At 38.3% G+C, this 26,225-nt stretch overlaps 1 protein-coding gene across 4 annotated transcripts in view; it reads left to right on the top strand.

Moving 5' to 3' along the window:
* Positions 1 to 26,225, top strand: part of Myo61F (unconventional myosin 61F) — a 748,935-nt gene that overhangs the window by 508,263 nt on the left and 214,447 nt on the right. For all 4 annotated transcript variants that reach the window (XR_016546978.1, XM_090374260.1, XM_090374259.1 and 1 more), the window contains exon 17: positions 17,800 to 17,880. Coding sequence is in view for 3 of the 4 variants with exons in the window: in XM_090374260.1 (XP_090230386.1) it covers positions 17,800 to 17,880 (81 nt within the window). In the remaining variant the exon portion in view is untranslated. The remainder of the gene's footprint in view (positions 1 to 17,799; positions 17,881 to 26,225) is intronic.

Raw genomic sequence — 26,225 nt, 5'->3', positions numbered from 1 at the left:
ATTGAAAATCCTACATAAGCTAGGTAGACCTCTTTTTTCACCTCATGCCTACAGGCCTCTTGCTCTTGTTCATTGTGAGGTTGGTGTTCTGAGATACACCTCTCCTTCAGACTTTCTACCTTGGCCCCAGATGTCAAGCGGTTCTGTGAGCAAGCAACATTGCCCTGGAGGGGAAAATCTCTCCCTTCCAGAGAAAAATGGAGGAACTGACCCCAATACCCAGGAATTCACTGTGTCTATGGAATGGAATAGAACTGATCCAAAATATGAGCAATCGAGTAGTCTCGGAGATTAGCATTAGTAGAGGCATATGATGCAAGAAAGCAAGCTTATTCAGCCAAAAGGAAAAAAAAAAAAAAAACACTTCCTTTTCACCCCTCCGTTTGTTCGAAATACCTGTCCAGTTGAGCCTTAAATTTATTTAGGCTTTCAACTTCCATAAAAGGGATGAAACCAACTACCCGCTGGCTCAAGGCAAATTTCCGCACATCTATCCTACATCCGTCTTTCCTTAATCTGAATTTATGCCCTCTCAGGTGATTATTCTGAGCAAGATGAAGAATCCCATTGGCATTGAGGCGCCTCCGTAGCCAGGTGGGAAGGAGCAGCAGTGCGTAGCACACGCTTCTTGATTAGACCGGGGTTTGAGCCCGTCACCACCAAATACGGAGGATGTGGAAAGGTCAGGGAATGACCACCGCATATCCCGGAGCAATATGGCCTTAGTTGCTAATGCTCCTAAAAAAACCAAACAACAAACCCATTGGCATTGAGCATGCTCAAACCATTCAAAGCCTTATACACCTCAATCAGATCACCTCGCAGGTGCCCAGTCTCCAAACACTGTAATTTGCAAAACCTAAGCCTTTCTTTGTAAGAGCAACCCTTTGTTCCAGTCACTAATCTTGTTGCCCTTCTCTGTACTCGTTCCAGCAGCTCTACATCCTTCTTGAAATGAGGCTTCCAGACCTATACAGTACTCAAGGTGTGGCCTGACCATTGCCTTATACAAGGGAATAATCACCTCCTTATCCCTGCTAGAAAAATTCCTGTATATCATTGACAAGACACCATGAGCTACTCTTGCAGCCTGTCTGCACTGCCCAGAGAACTTCATATCTGCCTGCACAATTACCCTCAGGTCCTTTTCATTCTCTACCACTGTCAGTGTAGTACCGCAGAATTGATATGTTGCTCAGGGGTTGCTGTTTCCCATATGTAGTACTTTACATTTGTCAATGTTAAACTTCATTTGCCACCTCTCACCCCCATCGGTTCAACCTTTCCAGATCCTGTTGCAGCAGCATATCATCAGTAGTGTCCTTGATAACCCAGCAAACCTTTGTATCATGTGCAAACTTGGACATTAAGCTTGATATACCATCATCAATATCATTTATAAATACAGAAAACAACAATGAATCCTGAGGGACTCCACTAATAACATTAGTCCACGATGAGCAGTATCCATTGATTACCACTCTCTGTCTTCTCCCCCTCAACCATGCCTTTATCCATCGCAGCAATTTGCCTCCAATGCCAAACTGCTCCAATTTGTGCAGCAGTCTTCCATGTTCAACAGTATCATGTGCTACCATGTGCTACAAAAATTCCTGTATCATTGACTGTATAAGACAGATATGTCTAAAGTGACTAGAAAAGGCAATAGAAATGAGACTCCAAAAATGGACTAAAAACTGCCATAAATACTTTAAACGTGCCAACATATCTCATAATACATTCAAACACTGAGAGGCGCCTCCATAGCCAGGTGGGAAGGAGCAGCAGTGTGTAGCACACGCTTCGTGATTAGACCGGGGTTCGAGCCCATCACCACCAAATACGGAGGATGCAGAAAGGTCAGGGAATGACCACCGCATATCCCGGAGCAGTATGGCCTTAGTTGCTAATGCTCCTAAAAACCAAATAACAAACAAACAATTAAACACTGAGAAATCGATAGGCCAGTTGTTTATGGTTGACTTCAACGAGAGAGGTGCCAGAAACGTCTCCACCAAGACCATCGAGCAATCATTAGCTGCAATAAATTATGGGAGCCACTGACCCACCAGAGTCACATTATTAACACCATGACACAGGACTTTGCTTAAACTTGGTGAAAGAACATCGGCACTGGACCTGGGATGATTGGAGACGGTCCAATCATCTCCTGGTCCAATGAGTCCCATTTCCAGTTATTTTGAGGGGATGGGAGGATGCGTATCTGGTGGAAACCACAAGAAGCTATGAACCCATCATATCAACTAAGAACTTTCAGGTGGGTGTATGGTCAGTAATGGCACACGTTGAGACTTCTGGTACGTCTAGACGCAGCATCTCCATAGTCAGGTGGGCAGGAGCAGCAGTGCGTAGCACACGCTTCTTGATTAGACCGGTGTTTGAGCCCGTGACCACCAAATACGGAGGATGCGGAAAGGTCAGGGAATGACCACCGCATATCCCCAGAGCAATATGGCCTTAGTTGCTAAAGCTCCTAAAAAAAAAAAAAAAATAAGACTAGATGCATCTCTGAATGGTCCAGGATGCATGTTCATCCCTGCAGACTATCTGCATTCCTTCATGGTCATCGTGCACCCCCAGGGGACTCTTCCAGCAGAACAATGCACCTCCCCACAGAGATGTGGTGACAAGAACATGGTTCGATGAGCATCCCACAGATTTTACCACCATGGAATAGCGTCCTAGTTCATCGGACACAAACCCTGTGGAGCAGCTTTGGGATGCTGTGGAAAGGTCCACTTGAGCGTTGAATCCTCCACCCAGGAATGCGATGGAATTATGGACACCGGTGCAGCAGGCATGGATGGAAATACATGTGGAACACTTTCGTGAAATAGTGGACTCAATGCCTCATCATGTGACTGCCCTTTTCCTGGCAAAAGGTGGACCTACCTGTTACTACGTAGGTATCCCATGATTTTTATCCACTCAGTCTACTTGTGAGCCATTACCTGTATTTTTTTATCTCCTTCTAAATTATAATTATTTTCTTTACAGAGAATTCCAAAACAAAATTTTAAATACAGTGAAACTTCTCCTAACGGACACCTCTCTTTAACGGACATCTCTCTACAACGGACATTTTCAAATTCCCCAACTCTCCTCTCTTGGTTTTAACATGTTTTCAGCTTCTGTCTAGCGGACATTCTCTGTAACGGACGCAGACAGGCAATCTGCACAGTTTCGTTTAGATTAGCACTTAATTTGATCTCCCCATAACGGACAGTGGGCGATTTCACTGCCCTTTTTCTAGGAACGTTTCTTCCATGTATTGCCTCAATCGTGTGTTTATTTTCTATTTCCGATTCTCTGAATTTTATCAAGGTTTACGTCGCACATGTAAAACTTTATCAAGTTTTACACGTGCCTTAAAATTCTTGAAATAGGGTTCTAAACCCTATTTCAAGAATTTTAAGGCACGTGTAAAACTTCTGATGAATTCGTTGTGGTCAGGGGGGGAATTTTGTCGGGCTTTCGTCTTTTGAGTTTCAGTTTTCAGTTTTGTTCAGTGTCATGTAAAGTGCACAATGTCTTCTCATAAACATTTAACTTTAAAAGATAAAGTTGAACTCATTAATGCATATGATTGGCAAAAAATAGTGTTCGCAATCTCGCTGCAAAATTCAAAATCGGGAAGACGCAGGTAAGCGACATCCTAAAGAAAAAAAATGAACTGCTCAAACAATTTTGGCGACAACGAAATGATCAGGTTCAAAAATCATTCCCGAAAACTGTTGGACTTCAAATTGACAATGTTACGTATGAGTGGTTTTGTCGCGCACGTGCTAAAAAAATTCCCATTAATGGGCCTATTATTAGGGAAAAGGCTTCGGAGGTTGCGAAATCTATGGGAGTAAACGAGTTCAAAGCTTCTGTGGGATGGCTAGACAAGTTCAAAACTCGTCATAAAATTTCTTGGAAAACCGTAAGTGGTGAAGGTGGATCTGTTGATACTGGGGTTGTAACAGAGTGGTCCGTCAAATTGGAAGATTTATGTTGTGATTTTGAAGCTAAGGATATTTACAACTGTGATGAAACAGGGTTGTTTTTTAAAGCTCTTCCTGAAAAAAACGAGTCTAAAAAACGAAAAGTGCCAGGGCGGAAAAATTTCTAAGGAACTCTTGACTATACTATTGTGTACAAATATGCTGGGAGACTTTGAACAACCTCTTGTTATAGGAAACCCACAAAATCCTCGTTGTTTCAAGGGCATAAAGTTGAATCTTTTGAATGTTGACTGGAAGTCTAATAAAAAAGCGTGGATGACACGAGATATCATGAGCGAATGGATAAGTCACTTTAACCAAAACATGATTCGTCAAAACAGAAAAATTATTCTTTTCATGAACAATGCTGCATCTCACCCGCACGTTGAATTGTCCAACATTCAAATCGTTTTTCTGCCACCAAACACATCTGCAGAGTGTCAGCCCTTGGATCAAGGGATAATAAAAAATTTTAAACTTCACTACAGAAAACGTGTTTTAAGACATCTCATTGCAAACAGAACGACGTAACATGTGCGAGTGACCTTGCAAAGAAACTCAGCATCCTAGATGCGATTCAGTGAATTTCCTCTTCAGTAAATGCAATTAGAAAACAAACTGTCGTGAACTGTTTTGTAAAGTCTGGCTTCTCAAACGCAAAAATTAAAGTTGTGAACAGCAATGTGGAGCACCAAGAAGAACAAGAACTTCAACATCTATTGATAATGTACGATACTTCCGCTACAAGTGACCCTGGCTACAAAGATATAGACTCGAACCTCACTACAGAAGATGGTGCTCTAGATATCAACGACATTATCATCGATATTTTTCAAGAAGTTCCTCATGAGGACGAAGAACATATTAACGACGAACCACCGATGAAAATAGAAGAAGCGCTCATACAAATCAATCGTTTAAAAATGTTTTTCACCGCTGAAGAAGATGCTGAAGGACTTTCGATGGTTTCTTCACTCCAAACAAATGTTGAAAACAAAATTATCAGCCGGAAGAAGGTGCAGAAGAAAATAAGTGATTACTGTATGTATTTTTCTTAAGATAAAGTCATAATATGCATAGCACAATTGTATGTATATTATTTACAAAAATATTGTGCAAAATCTGTATATAATTTAATTTAATTTTACATTAAACGTTTAACGATTTTTCTTTCTTTCTTTTTTTTTTTTCTTCCTCAGACTTCTTGTTAGCGGACACTTCTCTCTAACGGACAAATTCTCGTTCTCCATGGCTGTCCGTTAAAGGGAAGTTTCACTGTATACTATATACCAATGCAGATATCAACGTAAGGAATGCAATTTTATGTTTTATTATCATTTCCGATTATGTTATTTTTATTATTTTTCTCCTTACAGCATTTATTCTACCATGGGAGGATACTGGTAGTAAGTACATAGGGTGGTTGGCTTATTTGTGGTAAATGATGCAAGAAGCGAGTTTATTCCACATCAGCCAAAAAAAACTGATTCTCATTTCACTTATCCATTCCCTCAATAGTTTATCTAGTTCTTCATTGAATTTATTTGAGGTATCAACTTCCACAACTACAGATGAAAGCTTGTTCCAGTAATCGGGCATCTGCTGGCTAAAGGCAAACTTTTGTACATCTATTCTTCAACCATCCTTCCTCAATTTGAATTTGTGCCCACTTATGTGCATAGTCTGAGCAAGAGGAAGAATCCCATTAGTACTAAACTTGCTCAATTCATTCAAAGCCTTAAACACCTCAATCAAATCATCTTAAGTGCAGTTTGCAGAACTGCACTTTAGGTGATTGGACTGCAGTTTGCAGAACTGAAACCCATCTTGGTAAGAGCACCCTTTGTTCCACTCGCAAATCTTGCTGCCCTTCTCTGTAGTTGTTCCAGCAGCTCTATATCTGTCCTAAAATGAGGCCTCCAGACATGTATGAAATACTCAAGATGTAGCTTGACCATCGAAAGTCATTCTCCCATTGTATATAGGATAATTACTTCATAGAAAAATTGTAGGAAGTAATTATATAAATAAATAATAAATTTTCTGTTTATACTCCTGGATGACCACACGGTCAGAGGAGTTAACAAGATAGAGAGAATACAAGAAACAGCACCATATTTAGCAGTCACAGGCTTGAACCCTGGTCACTGAAGGCACGTGTACTTATGCACCTGTGTACTGGACCACTCGGCTACGGCCATTGTCAAAACCCCATGAGCTGTCCTGGCAGCCTCTCTGCACTACTCAGAGAACTTCATATCTAACTACATAATTACTCCAGGTCTTTTTCATTTTCTATTAGCCTGAGTGTAATACCACACAATTTGTAGATTACTCTGGAGTTATTGCAACCCATATGCACTACTTATCAATGTTCCACTTCAGTTACCAGTTCTTAGCCCATCTGCTTAACATTTCTAGATCTGTTGCAGCAGCATACTGGAGAAATTGTTGGAGATGTGCAAATGTGACCCCAATTCACAAAGGAGGATCAAAGGCTGACACAAGTAATTATAGACCCGTGAGTTTAACTTCTGTTCCCGGAAAATTAATGGAGGCACTGGTTAAATAAGCACTGCAAGATCATCTAGACAAGACTTCAGTTATAGCCCGGATACAGCATGGTTTTGTTAAAGGGAAGTCTTGCCTGTCCAATTTGATTGGATGCTATGATGCAGTCACAAAAGAACTGGATGCAGGGAATAACTTTGATATTATATACTTGGATCTTAGAAAGGCTTTTGATACTGTTGCACATGGAAGACTGCTGCACAAATTGGAGCAGTGTGGCATTGGAGGCAAATTGCTCCTAGGGATAAAGTGGTGGTTGAGGGGGAGAAGACAGAGTGTGGTAATCAATGGACACTGCTCATCGTGGACTAATGTTATTAGTGGAGTCCCTCAGGGTTCAGTATTGGGTCCATTATTGTTTTCTGTATTTATAAATGATATTGATGATGGTATATCAAGCTTAATGTCCAAGTTTGCAGAAGATACGAAGGTTGGCAGGGTTGTCAAGGACACTACTGACACTATGCTGCTGCAACAGGATCTGGAAAGGTTGAGCAGATGGGTTGAGAGGTGGAAAATGAAGTTTAACATTGACAAATGTAAAGTACTACATATGGGAAACAGCAACCCCAGAGCAACGTATCAACTCTGTGCTACTACAATGACAGTGATAGAGAATAAAAAGGACCTGGGAGTGGTTGTACAGGCAGATATGAAGTTCTCTGAGCAGTGCAGATGGACTGCAAGAACAGCTCATGTTGTATTGTCAATGATATATAGGAATTTTTCTAGCTGGGATAAGGAGGTGATTATTCCCTTGTATAAGGCAATGGTCAGACCACACCTAGAGTACTGTATACAGGCCTGGAGGCCTCATTTCAAGAAGGATGTAGAGCTGCTGGAACGAGTACAGAGAAGGGCAAGAAGAGTAGTGAATGGAACAAAGGGGTGCTCTTACGAAGAAAGGCTTAAATTTTGCAAATTACAGTGTCTGGAGACTAGGCACCAGCGAGGTGATCTGATAGAGGTGTATAAAGCCTTGAATTGTTTGAGCATGCTCAATGCTGATGGGATTCTCCCTCTTGCTTGGAATAATCACCTGAGAGGGCATAAATTCAAATTGAGGAAAGACAGATGGTAGGATAGACGTGCGGAAATTTGCCTTTAGCCAGCGGGTGGTTGGTTGGTGGAACAGACTTCCATCCCTTGTGGAAGTTGATAGCCTAAATACGTTTAAGGCTCAGCTGGACAGGTATTTTGAACGAACAGAGGGGTGAAGTGGAAGTGGTTGTTTATTTATTTTATTTTATTTTTATTTTTTGGCTGATGCTGCATAAGCTTGCTTTCTTGCATCAAATGTCTCTACTAATGCTAATGACTCTCGTTAACAACCCTGCCAACCTTTGTTTCATCTGCAAACTTAGACATTAAGCCTGTTATGCCTTCATCAATATTATTGATAAATATAGAACACAACAACAACAGCAATGGGCTCAAAACTGAACCCTGGCAGACTCCACTAACAATATTACTCCACGAAGAGCAATGTCCATTGATTACCACTCTCTGTCTTGTGCCCCTAAACCATCCCTTTATCAATCCTAACCCAACTTACCCTTAATGCCATACTGCTCCAATTTGTACAGCGTCTTTTATGTGCAGCAATATTAGAAGCTTTCCTGAAATCCAAGTATATGATATCAAAATTAATTTTTCAATCCAGTTCCTTTGTGACCATATCACAGTAACCGATTAAATTGGTTGAACAAGATTTGCTCTTAACCAAGCCATGCTCTATTTTAAATAGAATTGCGGCCTTGTGTAGAGGATAATGCATTACTTCTTTTATCAGTGACTCCATTATTTTCCCTGGAACAGAATTTAAACCAACAGGTCTGTAGTTAGTCATATTCACCCTTTGATTACCCCTTTGTGAATTGAGGATACATTCGCGTATCTCCCATCCACAGGGCCTCCCCTGAATCCAAGACTACATAATTATGTCTGAGGGTTTGCTTACTTCCTTTGCTGTCTCCCTTAATACTACTGGATTAATCCCATCTGCCCCAAGTGCCTTCTTATGTTTAACTTCAAAAATTTCTCTTCCACTTTCCTCTCAGATATTACAAAATCATTTACTCTCTGTTAGAGTTTGATAAACTTCTGGCAACTCCTTCCCTAGAGAATTCCTCATGTGTAAATGTAGATACAACATACTCATTCAGTTTGTCAACAACCAGAACAGGATCATCAATAGTCAAATCACTGATATTGAGCAGACTTAATTCAGGGTCATGCAAAGGTACTTGGGGGCCCGGATGCAAAATGGATTAAGGGGCCTCATTTATTTATGCTGAGTCAAAAAATGCTTCCTCAAATGGGGTCCCATAGATAGGGAGCCCTGGTGTGGTGCATCCAGTGCATCCCTATTTGCATGGCCTGGACCAATTTGATTCCTCCCCTTCCTTCTAGTGGTTTTACATAATTAAAGATCTTTGCATCCTTTGCCAAAGATTTCTTGTAATCTATCTTTGCTTGCCTAACCTCCTTTGTGATCTGATTACAAACTAGTTTATATCTACCATAGGCTTCTGTGTCACCTGATAATTTATATGCATCCCATACTCTTTTCTTCTCTCCCAATGAGTTTCATCAGTTCATCTCACATTGATTTGGGCCTATACTTTGAAGAGTATTTCTTAGTTGGTATGGATAGCCTAGTAGAAGAGTTCCTTCTATGATTAATTCCTTGAATGCTTCCCATTTAAAATTTTCCGATCTTAACATCATTATTTGGTTTCACCCTATAGAATTTAAAACTGTCTGAGACCACTGTAGTTGCCTATATGAAAGCAAAAACCCCCTTTAAGTAAATCCCACGTCAATACATTGTGATCACTGCCACCTAGTGGTTCCTTTATCTGTAGATTCTTAATGCATGAATAATCACTGCTGATAATCAGATCAAGACTTTTACTCCCTCTGGTTGCCTCTCAAACATGGTGCTGTAGAAAACAGTCATTCAATAAATCCACAAATCTTGCTAGTGTGCGAGTGACTAATGTTCAAGTTGCAGTCAACATTTGGAAAGTAAAATCCCCAATTATAATTCATTCTGATTTACTTGCCTACTCTATTTCTCTCTAGAGCTGTTTATTGTTCCCATCAGAGCCATTAGGCCTATAACACAAATTACAGTGTCTGGAGACTAGGCACCAGCGAGGTGATCTGATAGAGGTGTATAAAGCCTTGAATGGTTTGAGCATGCTCAATGCTGATGGGATTCTTCCTCTAGCTCAGAATAATCACCTGAGAGGGCATAAATTCAAATTGAGGAAAGACAGATGTAGGATAGACGTGCGGAAATTTGCCTTTAGCCAGCGGGTGGTTGGTTGGTGGAACAGACTTCCATCCCTTGTAGTGGAGGTTGATAGCCTAAATAAGTTTAAGGCTCAGCTGGACAGGTATTTTGAACGAACAGAGGGGTGAAGTGGGTTTTTTTTTTTTTTTTTTGGCTGATGCTGCATAAGCTTGCTTTCTTGCATCAAATGCCTCTACTAATGCTAATGCTAACACATTCCTATTCTCATTTTTGCTTTCCCAATGCTTATGTCACGCCAAACTGACTTAAAATTGTACTGGTCACCTATACCAACTAGATTCACTGCCTTAGATATTATGTTCTTCTTAACTAAGAACATAACCTTTCTGTATTCTTAACTTCCTATATCCAGATAGATAGCCTTCCTATTGCCCACCTTAATCTTTTTCATTTGTTCCCTCCATCTTCACTGTCACGCTTTCCTCTTCTAGCAGGTGGGGTTTTTTTTTTTTTTTTTTTTTTTTTTCTCCCTTTCTGCCTTCCTTTGCAAGCTCAGGCACAATCATTTGCTTGCACCTTGTATAATTCTCTGTAGTAGTCTTCTGCTATTTGAATTATGCCTTCTCTGCTATTTCTAAGTACACCATCGCTGTTCTTCAGTTTCAGTATCATTTGTCTATCTGTATTAATGCTCATGGCTACTGATTTAAGTCCTTTGTTTTCCCTTAATGCTTGTTCTACTTTTCTTGTGTTAAATCTTCTTATATCCTCTCTGTCTCTTTCTAATGGCTTTGTGTAACTCAGTATACTCAAATTTCCTCCTTGTCAGTGTTTATCTTGCTCTTCATTTGTCGTCTTTGGTTCATCATGACAAGTGTTCCTTGACTAATTTTTTCTTCTTTGGATTTCTTTTTACCTATAGGTTTCTTGGGCTTTATCACTTTCAAAAAGTTGTAATATTCCTCATTGATATCTTGGTCCTGAGTCGTCTGCAGAAGCTCAAACTTATTCTTAAGTTCTCCGTATATACTGCTTTTTCTCCTCTTCTGTTATCTCAAAGACCTTCGTATTATTTACTTGAGTCAGTTTTTTCCTTTCTTTTCTTACATATATGTCAAGTTTGCATCTTACCATTCTGTGATCACTCCCAACATTAACCTTGTTTAGGATGGTTGCATCATTCACAATATATCTTCTGTTAGTGAGGATGAAGTTAATTTCATTAGTTGTTAATCCATTTGGGCTCTTCCATGTCCACTTTCTGTTTGTCCTTTTCTTGAAAAAAGTGTTCATTACTGACAATCCTCGAGATTCTGTAAATTTCACAAGTCTTTCACCTCTTTCATTTCTTTCACCAATTCCAAAATTTCCTATAGTTCCCCTTTCTGTGCTGTTTTGTCTCTTTCTAACTTTAGCATTGAAGTCTCCCATAATAATAGTGTAGTGATTTTTCTGCTCATCTAGAAGACTCTCAATTTCAGTGTACATTTCTTCAACCTCTTCATCATCACGGCTCGATGTTGGTGCATAAATCATTATAATCTTTAGCTTGTACCTCTTAGAAATCCTGAGTAGTAGTCTTGACACCCTTAGTGATATACTTTTGAAATCCAAAATTTTGTTTTTTATATATTTATGGACCAGAAAACCAACTCCACCTTCACTGCTTTCACTGTTTCCATTGGTGTACAGCAGATTTCCACTTGATAAGCTTATAAGTGATTCATTTCTTCTTCTTGTTTCAGCCAAACTGATGATATTCCAATTCACATTTTCTATACCCGACATCCTTCCTAATGAGGTAGAACATGCGTTGAAGAAAATGAAGAATCAGAAAGCTCCTGGGGGAAGATGAAGTTACTGTAGAGTTGTTAAAATTGGGAGGAAGAGATGGTACAAAAACTGGCAATACTCTTCACAAAATGCATTAAAAAATGTGTGATGCCTAAGGAGTGGAATAATGCAATTATAGTTTTGTTGCATAGGAAAGGAGATAAATCAGAAATTGGAAATTATAGACCAATTAGCTTGTTATCTAACATCTACAAGGGTCATTACTGACAGATTAGAAAGAATACTTGCTTGAGAATCAACCTAAAGAGCAAGCTGGCTTTAGGACAGGATTCTCAACTATGGATCACGTTCATGTATTATCACAGCTAATGGAGAAAGTAAATGAATATAAAATGCAGAATGAGACTTATTAACTGTATCAGAGGAGGAAATAGTCAAAGAGCTACGTGAACAGAGTCATCCAAGCCAGGAGAATTATGAGTCGTAATGACGGTATTCTTGTTCCAACAAGGAGCATAATTCTCACTTTTAGATCTCCCATCCCATTCTTACATCCCAAACCCAATCAAGTGCTACAAGTGCCAAAAATATGGACACTCCGACTGCATGTAGAGTTGAGGCAATATGTCCCAATTGTGGAACAAAAGAGCACAACCAATCTGATTGCAATGCTACCATTCCTCATTGTCCAAATTGTAAAAGTAATCACCCAGCTTTCTCCAAAATATGTGAACTGTAGAAGCAAGGAACAAAAATACAGATACATAAAGTGGTGAACAAAGTCACTTATTCAGAGGCGAGAAGAGAAATAATCAAAATGGAGCCAGAGTCTGCATATGCCACAGCTACTAAACATGTCCAGTCTGTAAGTATTCAAAGAGAGATGTTACAGTTTGTCCAAATATATCCATCGCCAATTGGGTACATTTCGTGCTCACTACTTCCAAACAGTGTTCTTTGCTTAAAAAAACTGAACAAGCCAGTAATACTCCAATTACCATTCCAGCTGATGTACCTTCAACAGCAAAGCTAAAAGTGACAGAAACACCAATGGTGCAACCATGGATTTCATCTATAATGGATATTGATCAACAGAGTGATTCAGATGACAGAATTTTAGAACTGCATGCAACTGATGAGATGGGTATGACACGTAATATCATCCAGACATATCCAGACAAAGAAAAAAATAAAGAGGTATAAACAAGCTACGACCAAAAAGCAGTCAGAAAGAAACAACTAACAAGAACATATAATGGAAACTATCCTTCGGTGGAATTGTAGAGGCTTTTGTGATGCAATAGACGATTTGCATGATCTCATCAGCCACTAGATATATCCCTACAAGAAACTATTTAAATTCATAAGTGTGGCTTGTCATTAAAAATTATACCATCTTCAGAAGCGATAGGAGTATTGACTCACTGGCCCATGGAGGGGTAGTAGTTCTTGTTAGAAATAACATTCCATCTAAACATGTTGCTCTTCAGACTCCTTTTGAAGTGATGGCAATGTGCACAGTAATTGGCATCACTCTTACATTTCTCGTTCTCTTCAGATGATCTGGAAAATCAATAGACCAGCTACTGTGTCCTTTCTACTTGCTTGGAGACTTCAATGCTCATTGTTTGCTGTTCAGCAGATTTCCAACAATCGATGAAAGAGGTAAACTAATAGAATCTCTTCTTGATGTTTGTCAACTTGTCTTTTTGAACAGTGTTGAGCGTACCTATATTTTTTTACGGAATATACAAGTGCAACAGACCTTTCAATCTTCTCTCCCTCCATGTATATCAATACAGAGTGTCCTTGAAAATCCACTAAATAGTGATCATCTACCGATTCTCTGCACACTGCAAACACTGGTATATTCCCCTTCGCTGCATCGCTTCACTTGAAAATTTCGTAGGGCACACTGGGATGAATACATTCAAATGTTCAGTTAGATGATGAAATAATCAAATTCCAGTCCATAGATTATATCACACAACATATAATTAATCAAATATTACAAACTGCCAACTCTAGAATACCAAAATCTTTGCCTGGGAAACACAAAGACAGTAATTACTGGTGGAATGCAGATTGTACATAAGTAAACAGTTAAAAAAAGGGGGCTTGGAATTTGTTTTGCAAATTCCATACAACCAGTAACCTAATTAGTTTTAAAAGAATGAAAGCGAAGCACTGCTAAATAAGAAGGAAAGCAAAAAAAGATGCATGGATTAGCTTTTTCTCTAGTATAAACAAGGACACAGATGATAACAGACTCACATGGAAGAAAATACAAACACTTAACGGCAAATATGTGTACTCCTGGGTTTCAGTATTAAACTGGGAAGGGAAGGAGTTGTTCTCTCTGAGAGAAATTGCAAATGCCTTAGCCGAATCATTTGCCAGTACATCGGGTGTATCCACCTACAACCCAATCTTTCAGCAAATTAAAGAATCTTCAGAGCAGCATAAGATCAATTTCGTTTTACACTTTTCGTTTTATAATAGTTTTACACTTATACAACCTGCCATTCACATTAACAGAACTTTGAGGGGCACTCAATAAAACATCCAGTAGTGTTGCTGGTCCAGATGGGATCTACTATGTAATGATAAGGCAACTAAACAACAGAGCAAAAAGAACAATTGTTAAAATATTACAATTGAATATATTTAGAAAATACTTATCCAAACTCCTGGCATCACTCAATTGTACTAGCCTTCCCAAAGCCAGGAAAGGATTGCACCTTTCTGCATAACTACAGGCGGATTTCACTGACCAGTTGTTTAGGCAAAGTACTGGAAAAAATGGTTCACAGGTGGTTAACATGATTCCTGGAAACTAACAACTTGCTAAATAGTAATCAGTACTGCTTTCGAAAGAAATTTTCCACATTTGATGTAATGATAAAAGCAGAAGCAAACATCTGTAATGCCTTCATAAGAGGACAACATCTGGTCATGATTAATCTCAGTATTGAGAAAGCCTTTGATACTACCTGGCGATATGGTGTACTTCAAGATCTTCATTCTTTTGGCTTGAGATGTCAGTTACCCCAATTTATACAAAACTTCCTATGCCATAGAATGTTTCAAGTTAGATACATGAACAGTTAACCCAAATCATTTGAACAAGATGAGGATGTACTGCAGAGTTCCATTCTGAGTCGAACATTATTTGCAATGGGAATTACAAACATGACATGGGAAGTACCAAATACTGTAGAATCATACATGTTTGCTGATGACATTATCTCTTGTCACTCTCAAACTATGAATACCACTGAAAAGCAACTTCAAATTTCCATAGCTAAAATAGAATCATGAACATTATGAAATGGTTATTCCCTAGCAGAAAAGAAATCCCCTGCAATTTCTTTTTGTGAAAAACACAAACTACATCCAGATCCAGATATATTTTTAAAAAACAGCCTAATTCATGTCACTAACAATTTTGGCCTGTTGGAGTTATATTTAGATAATAAACTTAATTTCATCTCCCATATAGCTTACCTTTAGACTACTTGTCTTAAAAAACTGGTCATCCAACAAGCCATCTCTGCTATGTCCTGGAGTGCCTATAGAGGCTTCCTCTTGCATCTCTACAGAACTTTAATTCGGTCACGCTTGGATTATGGATCACCTATCTACAACTCCACCAGGAAAAGTTCCCTATTACATCAGAACATCATCCAGCATACTGCCCTTAAGATAGCTGTGGGAGCCTTCAGAACATCTCCGGTCCACAGCCTGTATATTGAGGCAAATGAAACTCCACTGAATCTCAGGAGAAAAACTTTATTGTGTGATTATACAGCAAAGATTAAAAGTATTCCATCCTATCCCAGCTGGCAATACCTGTTTGATCAGTATGCCATGCTATATCACAACAAACCTGGCGCCTCTGTAGCCAGGTGGGAAGGAGCAGCAGTGCGTAGTACACGCTTCTTGATTAGACCAGGGTTCGAGCCCGTCACCACCAAATACGGAGGATGCAGAAAGGTCAGGGAATGACCACCGCATATTCCTGGAGCAATATAGCCTTAGTTGCTAATGCTCCTAAAAACCATACAACAACAACAACAACAACAAACCTAATGAAAACCACCCCGCAGGGTTTCCACTGCAAGAGCTCATGCATAGTTGGGACATCAACTTTCAGAATATATTCCAAGGCTTTGCTGCTCCTGAACTTCCATGGACCGAGTTCTCACCTCTCGGCAACAATTTCTTTTTAAGATGGGAAAAATCCTCCCTGGTGCACACTAACTTTTAACAGCTACATAGAACACATTCCTTAGAAAACTCAGATAAAGTACATACCAAAACAGATGCAGCCATAGGTGCTGCAGCAGTTTCTTCCACCTTCTTAGTATCTGTAGTCTCTTCCTACTGAATGCAGTATCTATATGCAGAATTATTTGCCATTAAACTAGCTCTAGATAACATAAACGACCACCATATCGAGCAATCTCTGATATATATAGACTCCTTAAGTGCAATCACTGCCATTCAATCTATCCTTTCTCCCTCTCATCCCATTCTTAAAGAGATCTGATATAAATTATTTTACTATCAAACAGCCAAAGAAGGTTACCTTCTGGATCATGTTGGCATCGCAGTTAATAAACGTGGGGATGATGCTGCTAAATATCCCAACTCAGGATCTTCCAGTCAACTGAAAATGTGAAAACTCAATCGATAATAAACTGCTGCAGATAAAAAAAAGAGCCAAAACTGTGGGCATCTAGTTTCAGGAGAAGCAGGTGGCAAGAAGTGATTCTGGCAAGGTTCTGCATTGGTCATTCGCATCCAACTCATCTGTATTTGCTTATGGGAGAGAACCCTTCTCAGTGTTTTTTTTTTTGCCAGTTGCAGCTAACAATAAAGCATATTCTCATTGAATGTCCCTAACATTCATCTATTAGAAAATCAAGCTTTAGCTCCCTATCCAACTTACAGGAACCCATAACCTTATTACATATTCTTGACAATGAAGCAAATTTCAAGAAACTATTTAATTATTCGAAACACATAAATCTGTATAATACTCTTTGATCATAATAACATCTGAAATTAGTGATAAGCAAATCATGAACAGGCACAATATGGCCCAAGAGGCTCTTGTGCAAAAAAACTCCAAATACAATAACTATTTTCTCATTATTTATTTAATCAGACTACTTCTTTTGCTCCTTCAAGAGCTTTGAAATTTTCTGGAGTTGCAACACTTCTGTTGGCATGCTTGGTTTACAGTGTATTCTCTCTACAACACACACATCCTTTTACACACCTTTATTATTTAATTCTCCATCTATTCCTATATTACAGCCTTTTGTAATGTTTAATTGTTGGTTAATGGCATTAATTAGTCCTGTTAAATCTACTTTATATAACTTTACTTACCTTCACTTCATATCTTGGACTAGTTTGGTTTGATTTTTGATTTATTATATATGTGTATATGATGTTTTAATTAAAAGTTACTGGGCGTCTGTCTCTTTCTTATTTTTAGGTGTGTTCTCATTATTGTCTGGACCTCTTTTATGATATTTGTGCTGAAATTTTTAGCTTTGATGTTAAATGAAAATAAGTATTACTGTTTAGATTTTATGATTTCTAAATTAAAATTTTGCCAAATCAGATGCTTTTTTGTCAAAGGGAAAGTTGTTTCCTCTCCTTGGTTTATTCATCATCATTGGTATATTCTGAAAAGAGTGTAAACAATTTTATATGAAGAATCAAAAAATAAATAAGTCACAACAATAACACAACTGTCACAGCCTGTGGAGATGCAGCACAAACTGCCAAATGCATATTTATTGAAGAGTGACTATCACATACAGCTGTTGTTTCTTATGTTTTTTTTTTTCAAATAAATTGGTTTTTAGTTCATTTCAGAAGTATACCAATAATGTTTCTAGATGTAACTGTTGGTTAAACAAAATTTAATTTAGAAATAATGAAATCTAAATTCCAATATTTAGTCCAGCTTTAATATAAAGTTCAAAAATTTCATCCCAAATATAGCAAAAAAAAAAAAAAAAAGGTTAGATGACAAATAGCTTAAATCTATATATAAATGAGATAGACAGACAGTGCCTTGTAATCAAATTTACTGAAGGACCACTAACTCCATATAGTTTCATTTCACAACATGTTTTGTTTCAGGCAATGACAGTTTCTTCTAATGTTATCATAAAAGCAACATTTCCTGTGCAAGAGTTAAACAGCAAGAAAAGACCAGATACTGTAAGTTTTTTATTTCATTGCATGTGTAATCTTTTTCTTTAGTATGGTATTAATGTATTATTAAGTTTACTGGTGTTTTTAATAACTTGTTTATTATGTGTTTCAATGTGATGCTGATGAGACAATGCTGTTGATTAATTCTTCAAGCAGTAGTAAATTTTATTGTTGCTGCATGGAATGAATGTGGAACTTGTTACTAACACATAAAAATGTACAAAAAAAGAAATAAAGATATTCTCAAAAGAAAGTTAAACACCTCAAAAAATTATAATATAGCCAGAGATAGTTAACCTAGATAGTTATGAAATCAACCTTTCACATTTTTTTTTTTTTGTTTGTTTTTTCCATACCCACAGAGTTTAAACTGCATACCAAATTATTATGGTCATTGTCTCACAGTAAAGTGAATTCTGCCATTTTGATGAGTTGTCTGAGTATTGCAGAGCAAATTCAGGAATTAAATATTAAGAAATGCTGCATTATGGTGTTTTTTGTGATGACTTGTAATCCACACCACTTGCATTGCACTCTATTACACATTCTTTAAAAAAAAAAAAAAAAAGATAATACCTTCACTACTACAACTTGGAATTGACAGTCTTGGAATTTTCTTTGACAACAGTAAACTTCATTTTTAATGTTAGTACATTTAAGCAAATTTTTGTATTGTCTATGGACTTCCTTTTTTCACTCTTTACAAGTATAGTAATGGTATTTGCCATATAGTGCAAGGAAGCTATAGGCTTTTGTTCCACTGGCAAAATAAAAAACACCAAGTAGATAAGAAAACAAAATTATATGCTTCTGTGCTCAAACAGGTAAATATCCAGTTGACCTTTGAATTTATTCAAACTGTCAGCCTCAACTATCTGCAAGGGCAACTTGTTCCAGCCATCAACGACTTTCTAGCTAAAAGAAAATTTCCAACAATCTCATCTAAAAGCCTCTTCCCCTGTAATTTGGACATATTGCCCATCGAGTTGCCTATCTTTGGACCCATTCAAGAAGCTCAGTCTTTTTTCAGATGAGGTCTCCATATTTGAACACAGTATTCCAAATGTCTTGCAGTTGCCTTATGCAGTGGGATTATGACCTTCCTATCGCTACAGGATAACATTCAGTAAATCATTGATAGGACATTATGGGCTTTTCTGGCTGCCTGTTTACACTGTTTAGAAAACTTCATATCTGCCTGTATTGTTATACCCAGATTCCTTTCCTCCTCCACTGTTTTTAATTCAACCTCACTAGTGTATAATTTATTTGTGGATTGCTATTCCTTAAGTGTAAGACCTTGCATTTAGCAGCATTAAAATATTCCTGCCACTTTTCCCCATCTTTGAAGTCTGTTCAAGTCATCCTGAAGGAGTGTTGTGTGGCATTGATTATTAATGATTCTGCCAATATTTACGTCATCTGAAAATTTTGACATCACGCCTTCTATCCCTTCATGGATGTCATTTATAAAAATGAGAAATAACAGTGGTCCCAGAACTGATCCTTGAGGGACCCCACTCCTGATGTTACACCCATCTGAAGGACATCCATTAATCACAACCCTCTGCCTTTTGCCCTGCAGCCACCCAGGAGTCCATCTTAGAATCTTACCAGTAATTCCAACCTGTTCAGGCTTATACAGTATCCACTCATGAGGGACCGAGTCAAATGCTTTGCTAAAATCCAAATAAACTATGTCAAAATTATTCCCTAAATCCAGCTCATGAGTAACTGTGTCAAAATAGCATACTAAGTTAGTTAAACATGCTTTACCCTTAACAAAGTCATGTTGTGTATTCTTCAGAATGCCATATCTCTCTAAATGTGCCTGAATTGCACCCAATCACTGCCTGAAAGAGTTTTCCTATCTCTGAAGTCAGACCAGCTGGTCTGTAGTTACCAACTTCACTCTTAGAACCACTTTATGTATTGGCAACACATTGGCACTTCTCAAATCCAAAAGAATCTCCCCTGAGTCCAAAGATGTTTGCATAATTATCCTTCCTTGTGCTCTCCCTCAAAACTACAGGGTATATGCCATCAACTCTTCCTTTGCTTGTAGAAGTATTCATGAATGTGATTCCTTGAGGATCCTTTAATTTGTATGTTTGTGGAAATGTTATATCATTCACACATTCACCATCATTCTTCAGGGAAGTGAGAAAGTTTTGATGCATTTGAAAGTCTTCTCTCCATGTTGTTAATGTTTGCTATAGAAATGAAACAATACTAGGCCCTCCCTTTACTTGATATGTTGGTGTGCAGAGATGGCTGCTGTCTTACCACTTCGTTTATTGCATGTGTGCATGTAACCCAGTATACTAATTTTGATGACACAAAACACAGGGGCAGAATGATATACACCGTAATGTGTAAAGTATGATCACTTTTTAGTGATATTGTTTTATTATTATTGGTGCTGGCAATGATACAAAGAAGTCCATCCCCTCTAATAAGTAATATGTCTAATTCTTTCTTAAATTGATTCGCACTACCCAATTTTGCAACATCAAATGGTAGTTTGTTCCAACAAGCAGCTACTTTTTATTTTTTATTATTTTTTTTTTCTTGACAGTAATTCCAAAGATTATTTCTGTGCCTTTTGCTTATAGATATAAACTCTAATATTGAGAAGCTGTATACTTTTGCAAAACCTTACTTTATTTTTATAACATACAATACACTCAAAAAAGATCACTTTTGAACAAAGGTCACATTTGCTTGTACGCTTTTAGAATGCTAAAAAGTGTTTTGCAAACTATATTTATGGCTTTTCACATTAATAATCGAAATGCAAATGCAACAATATTTATTGGTACAATACATCAATAAAACCTGGACTTTTCACACTTTCATGTATAGAACCTTGGAAATACTTTTAAGAACTCTGAGAAGACAAATGAGCAGCCTATTTACCTAAACTGTAAGAATAATGAATGAAGTTTGGACCCATTCTGTTAAAAATAAATCTTGTCCTATGTATGCTGTGACCTTGGAATTAGTTGATTATTTAAAAGTCGGACAGCAAAAGAGTCTGCTTGAAGTTGACTAAGATAAAGGATGAATTGGATGGTTATATATTATTAATATTTGCTCTGATGTTATTAATATCAGCTATATTATTATTAATATTATTAAATTGAGTGTGGTTTCTGGACATTTCATGCAACTATTTATATGGCTGTTGTTTAATTCTTTTAATAGTGGTTTTTGTCTGAAGTGGATTTTTTCGTTGACAGTTATGGCATATTTAAATATTATTTTTTTATACTTGGAGGTTTTTTTAAAACCCTTAATCTTTATTAGTCTACTATACCTTTTGGCAATTCTCATATTGTGTAAATAAATCACAACTGGGTTGTCAGCTGTTATACCTTGCGTACATACCTACCATGCACCCACCAAGGAGAGGCCAAGTACTCTTGAAATGGGTGCCATCTGGGTGGTAGTACTCCATGGAGAATAAATAACAGCAAACTTCTCTAATGGGAGAGCGTTACTTATTCAAAGTTTATGAGCCAAGGAACTTGTTGCTAATGATTTTGCAATATGAGATGTATAATGATGCGTTATTCACAAACTTCAGTATGTTTTAAATTCAGAATTTTTTACAATGATGCATATGCATAGTACATCACATAGTTAATAATTAATTAAAAATGGAGACTGTTATTTGGTTTTTAGGAGCATTAGCAACTAAAGCCATATTGCTCCGGGGATATGCGGTGGTCATTCCCTGACCTTTCCACATCCTCCGTATTTGGTGGTGACGGGCTCGAACCCCGGTCTAATCAAGAAGCATATGCCACGCACTGCTGCTCCTGCCCACCTGGCTATGGAGGCGCCTAAAAATGGAGATAAGAGAAAATGGCACTGTCAGATGTTGGTAGATGACACTATTTTATCACAGTAGAGCTCAGTTCAGTGGTGACAATTTGTTGTCTGATTTGCTGTTTGAAAAAGAAATGAATTAAGCAGGAAAAGTTGTCAAAGTTTGTTGATCAGTTGAAAGGCATAGATCAGTTGCACAAATGAAAAATAGGACCTGAAGCTTAACACTTCTAAATATAAGATTTTGCACCCCTGGGGAACAGAAATATTTTTTTTTTACTTATAAACTAGGGGAAGAGGAGTTAAAAGTAGTTTGTTATATAGATGACATAGGGGATTACAATTCGGTCAAATGAAATTTTTTATGCAGTGGCTTGGAAGGCAAAAGGTGTCCTGTCTGTAATGTGTGAGCTTTGCAAGTAGGAAAAACGATGTCATTGTTCTTTAGAGGAAATGATGATGAGATCACACTTTAAGAAAGACCCCAAGAGCCTCTAGAAAGTGTTCAAAGAAGCACAGCTAGATTTGTAAGGTGTGATAATCAATGTTCATATGGAGAGCAAATTAGAAGGTATGTGTGAACTACAAAACTTGCCCTCTAGATATGGGGGACCTGATTGAGTTTTATAAGGACCCTGAAGGGAATCATTAAAATGAATGAGGTAGGTATGTTTTGACTGGTAGTAGAAAGAACTATTAGCATTAGTAGAGGCATATGATGCAAGAAAGCAAGCTTATGCAGCATTAGCCAATAAAAAAAAAACAAACAAAAAAAAAACACTCCAGCTCAGCCTTAAATTTATTTAGGCTATCAACTTCCACAACAAAGGATGGAAGTCTGCTTCACCAACCAACCACCCGCTAGCTAAAGGCAAACTTCCACACATCTATCCTACATCTGTCTTTCCTCAATTTGAATTTATGCCCTCTCAAATGATTATTCTGAGCAAGAGGAAGAATTCCATCAACATTCAGCATGCTCAAACCATTCAAGGCTTTATGCACCTCAATTAGATCACCTCGCAGGTGCCCAGTCTCCAGACACTGTAATTTGCAAAACTTAAGTCTTTCTTCGTAAGAGAAACCCTTTGTTCCATTTACTAATCTTGTTGCCCTTCTCTGTACTTGTTCCAACAGCTCTATATCCTTCTTAAAATGAGGCCTCCAGACCTGTATACAGTATTCAAGGTGTGGCCTGATCATTGCCTTATATAAGGTGATAATCACCTCCTTATCCCTGCTAGAAAAATTTCTGTATATTACCATTAGCATTAGTAGAGGCATTTTATGCAAGAAAGCAAGCTTATGCAGCATCAGCCAAAAAAAAAAAAAAAAAAAACACTTCCACTTCACCCCTCTGTTCGTTCAAAATACCTGTCCACCTGAACCTTAAACTTATTTAGGCTATCAACTTCCACGGCAAGGGATGGAAGTCTGTTCCACCAACCAACGACCTGCTGGCTAAAGGCAAATTTCCGCACGTCTATCCTACATCTGTCTTTCCTCAATTTTAATTTATGCTCTCTCAGGTGATTATTCCGAGCGAGAGGAAGAATCCCATCAGCATTGAGCATGCTCAAACCATTCAAGGCTTTATACACCTCTATCAGATCACCTCGCTGGTGCCTAGTCTCCAGACACTGTAATTTGCAAAACTTAAGCCTTTCTTTGTAAGAGCACCCCTTTGTTCCATTCACTAATCTTGTTGCCCTTCTCTGTACTCGTTCCAGCAGCTCTACATCCTTCTTGAAATGAGGCCTCCAGGCCAGTATACAGTACTCTAGGTGTGGTCTGACCATTGCCTTATACAAGGGAATAATCACCTCCTTATCCCTGCTAGAAAAATTCCTATATATCATTGACAATACACCATGAGCTACTCTTGCCGCCCGTCTGCACTGCTCAGAGAACTTCATATCTGCCTGCACAACCACCCCCAGGTCCCTTTCATTCCCTACCACTGTCATTGTAGTACCACAGAGTTGATACGTTGCTCTGGGGTTGCTGTTTCCCATGTGTAGTACTTTACATTTGTCAATGTTAAACTTCATTTGCCACCTCTCAGCCCATCTGCTCAATCTTTCCAGATCCTGTTGCAGCAGCATAGTGTCAGTAGTGACCTTGACAACCCTGCCTACCTTTGTATCGTCTGCAAACTTCAACATTAAGCTTGATATACCGTCATCAATATCATTTATGAATACAGAAAACAATAATGGACCCAACACTGAGCCCTGAGGGACTCCACTAATAACATTAGTCCACGATGAGCAATGTCCATTGATTACCACCCCTTTATCCACAGCAGCAATTTGCCTCCAATGTCACACTGCTCCAATTTGTGCAGCAGTCTTCCATGTGCAACAGTATCAAAAGCCTTTCTAAGATCCAAATATATAATATCAAAGTTATTCCCTGCATCCAGTTCTTTTATGACTGCATCATAGTATCCAATCAAATTGGTCAGGCAAGGCTTCCCCTTAACAAAACCATGCTGTGTCCGAGCTATAACTGAAGTCTTGTCTAAATGATCTTTTAGTGCTTCTTTAACTAGTGCCTCCATTAATTTTCCTGGAATAGAAGTTAAACTCACAGGTCTATAATTACTTGTGTCAGCCTTTGATCCTCCTTTGTGAATTGGGGTCACATTTGCACATCTCCAGTCTGTGGGTACCTCTCCTGAGTCCAAGGAAGCTCTCATAATTATGGCTAAGGGTTTGCTTACTTACTTTGCTGCTTCCTTTAATATAACTGGATAGATCCCATCCACCCCGGGTGCCTTTCTTGTGTTTATCTTCAACAATTTCTCCTCCACTTTACTCTCAGTTATTACAAGATTCTCAAGCTTACTGCTAGAGATGAATACACCTCTGGCTTTTCCCTCGCTAAATAACTCCTCATGTGTGAATGTCAATGCAAAATATTCATTTAGTTTGTTAGCTACCTGAGCAGAATCATCAACAGTTGACCCATCGATATCAAGTGGACCAATCTGATTCATCCCCTTCCTTCTAGAGTTTACATAAGTAAAGAACTCTTTGCTGTTTTTCTTTGCATCCCTTGCCAAAGATTTCTTGTAATATGCCTTCGCCTGCCTAACCTCCTTTGTAACTTGGTTACAGATAAACTTGTATCTATCATAGGCTTCTGTGTCATGTGTTAATTTGTATGTATCCCATGCATGTTTCTTCTCTGCCATATGCCTCATTAGTTCATCTGACATCCATTTAGGCCTAAACCTTGTACAGTAATCTTAGTTGGTATGTAAAGCCTAGTAGCTTCCAAGATAAGTTCTTTGAATGCTTCCCATTTTGCCTTTGCTGTTGGTAACATTATCAGTTGGTCCCACTGTATAGAATTTAAATACTGTCTCAGTCCATTGTAGTCGACTTCACGAAAGCAATAGCCCTTCCCTTTACCCCTAATGGTAGTTACCTCTTTGAGTAAATCCCACTTTAGCACACTGTAATCACTGCCACCTAGTGGTTCATTTATCTGCAGATTCTTAATGCATGAAGAATCACTGCTGATAATCAAATCAAGAGTATTCCTCCCTCTAGTTGCCTCCCAAACCTGCTGATGTAGAAAACAATCATCCAATAAATCCACAAAAGCCTTGCTAATGTGTGAGTGACCATCCCCCAAATTCCAGTCAATATCTGGGAAATTAAAATCTCCCATTATAAGACTCGCTGATTTACTGGCCCACTCTATTTCCCTGTACAGTTTCTTATTATACTCATCAGAGTCATTAGGCCTATAGCACACTCCTACTCTTAATTTTGATCTCCCAATGCTTATGTCACACCAAACTGACTTGACACTGCACTGTCCAGCGATGTCCACTGGCTTCACTTCCTTGGATTTTATGTATTTCTTAACTAATAGCATAACCCCTCCTCCCTTCCTATCCAGTCTATCCTTTCTGTAGACGTTGTACTCCCCAAATTCCAGTTCTGCATTCCTTATATCTGTGTGACACCACGTCTCTGATATCCTAACAATATCTGCCTTTGATGTTTTGAGCAATACCTCAAATTCATCAAATTTATTTACTAAACTCCTGGCATTGGTGTACGCGCAAGTATACATGCACCTATTTCTATTCTTAGCTACCCTAACACAACCCATGTGTTTACTTGTACCTCAATGACTCCCGGCAGTCTCTGAAATATCCTGCATTATCAACTTCCACAACAAACGATGGAAGTCTGCTTCACCAACCAACCACCCGCTGGCTAAAGGCAAACTTCCGCACATCTATCCTACATCTGTCTTTCCTCAATTTGAATTTATGCCCTCTCAAATGATTATTCTGAGCAGGAGGAAGAATTCCATCAGTATTGAGCATGCTCAAACCATTCAAGGCTTTATGCACCTCAATTAGATCACCTCGCAGGTGCCTAGTCTCCAGACACTGTAATTTGCAAAATTTAAGTCTTTCTTCGTAAGAGCAACCCTTTGTTCCATTTACTGATCTTGTTGCCCTTCTCTGTACTTGTTCCAACAGCTCTCTA

This window comes from Mastigoproctus giganteus, chromosome 5 (genome assembly GCF_048544385.1).
Source record: "Mastigoproctus giganteus isolate SK-2022 chromosome 5, ASM4854438v1, whole genome shotgun sequence".
In the NCBI taxonomy this organism is placed as follows: domain Eukaryota; kingdom Metazoa; phylum Arthropoda; class Arachnida; order Uropygi; family Thelyphonidae; genus Mastigoproctus; species Mastigoproctus giganteus.
Note: the sequence above shows the minus strand (reverse complement) of the source record. Positions and strands in the feature narration are given on the sequence as shown.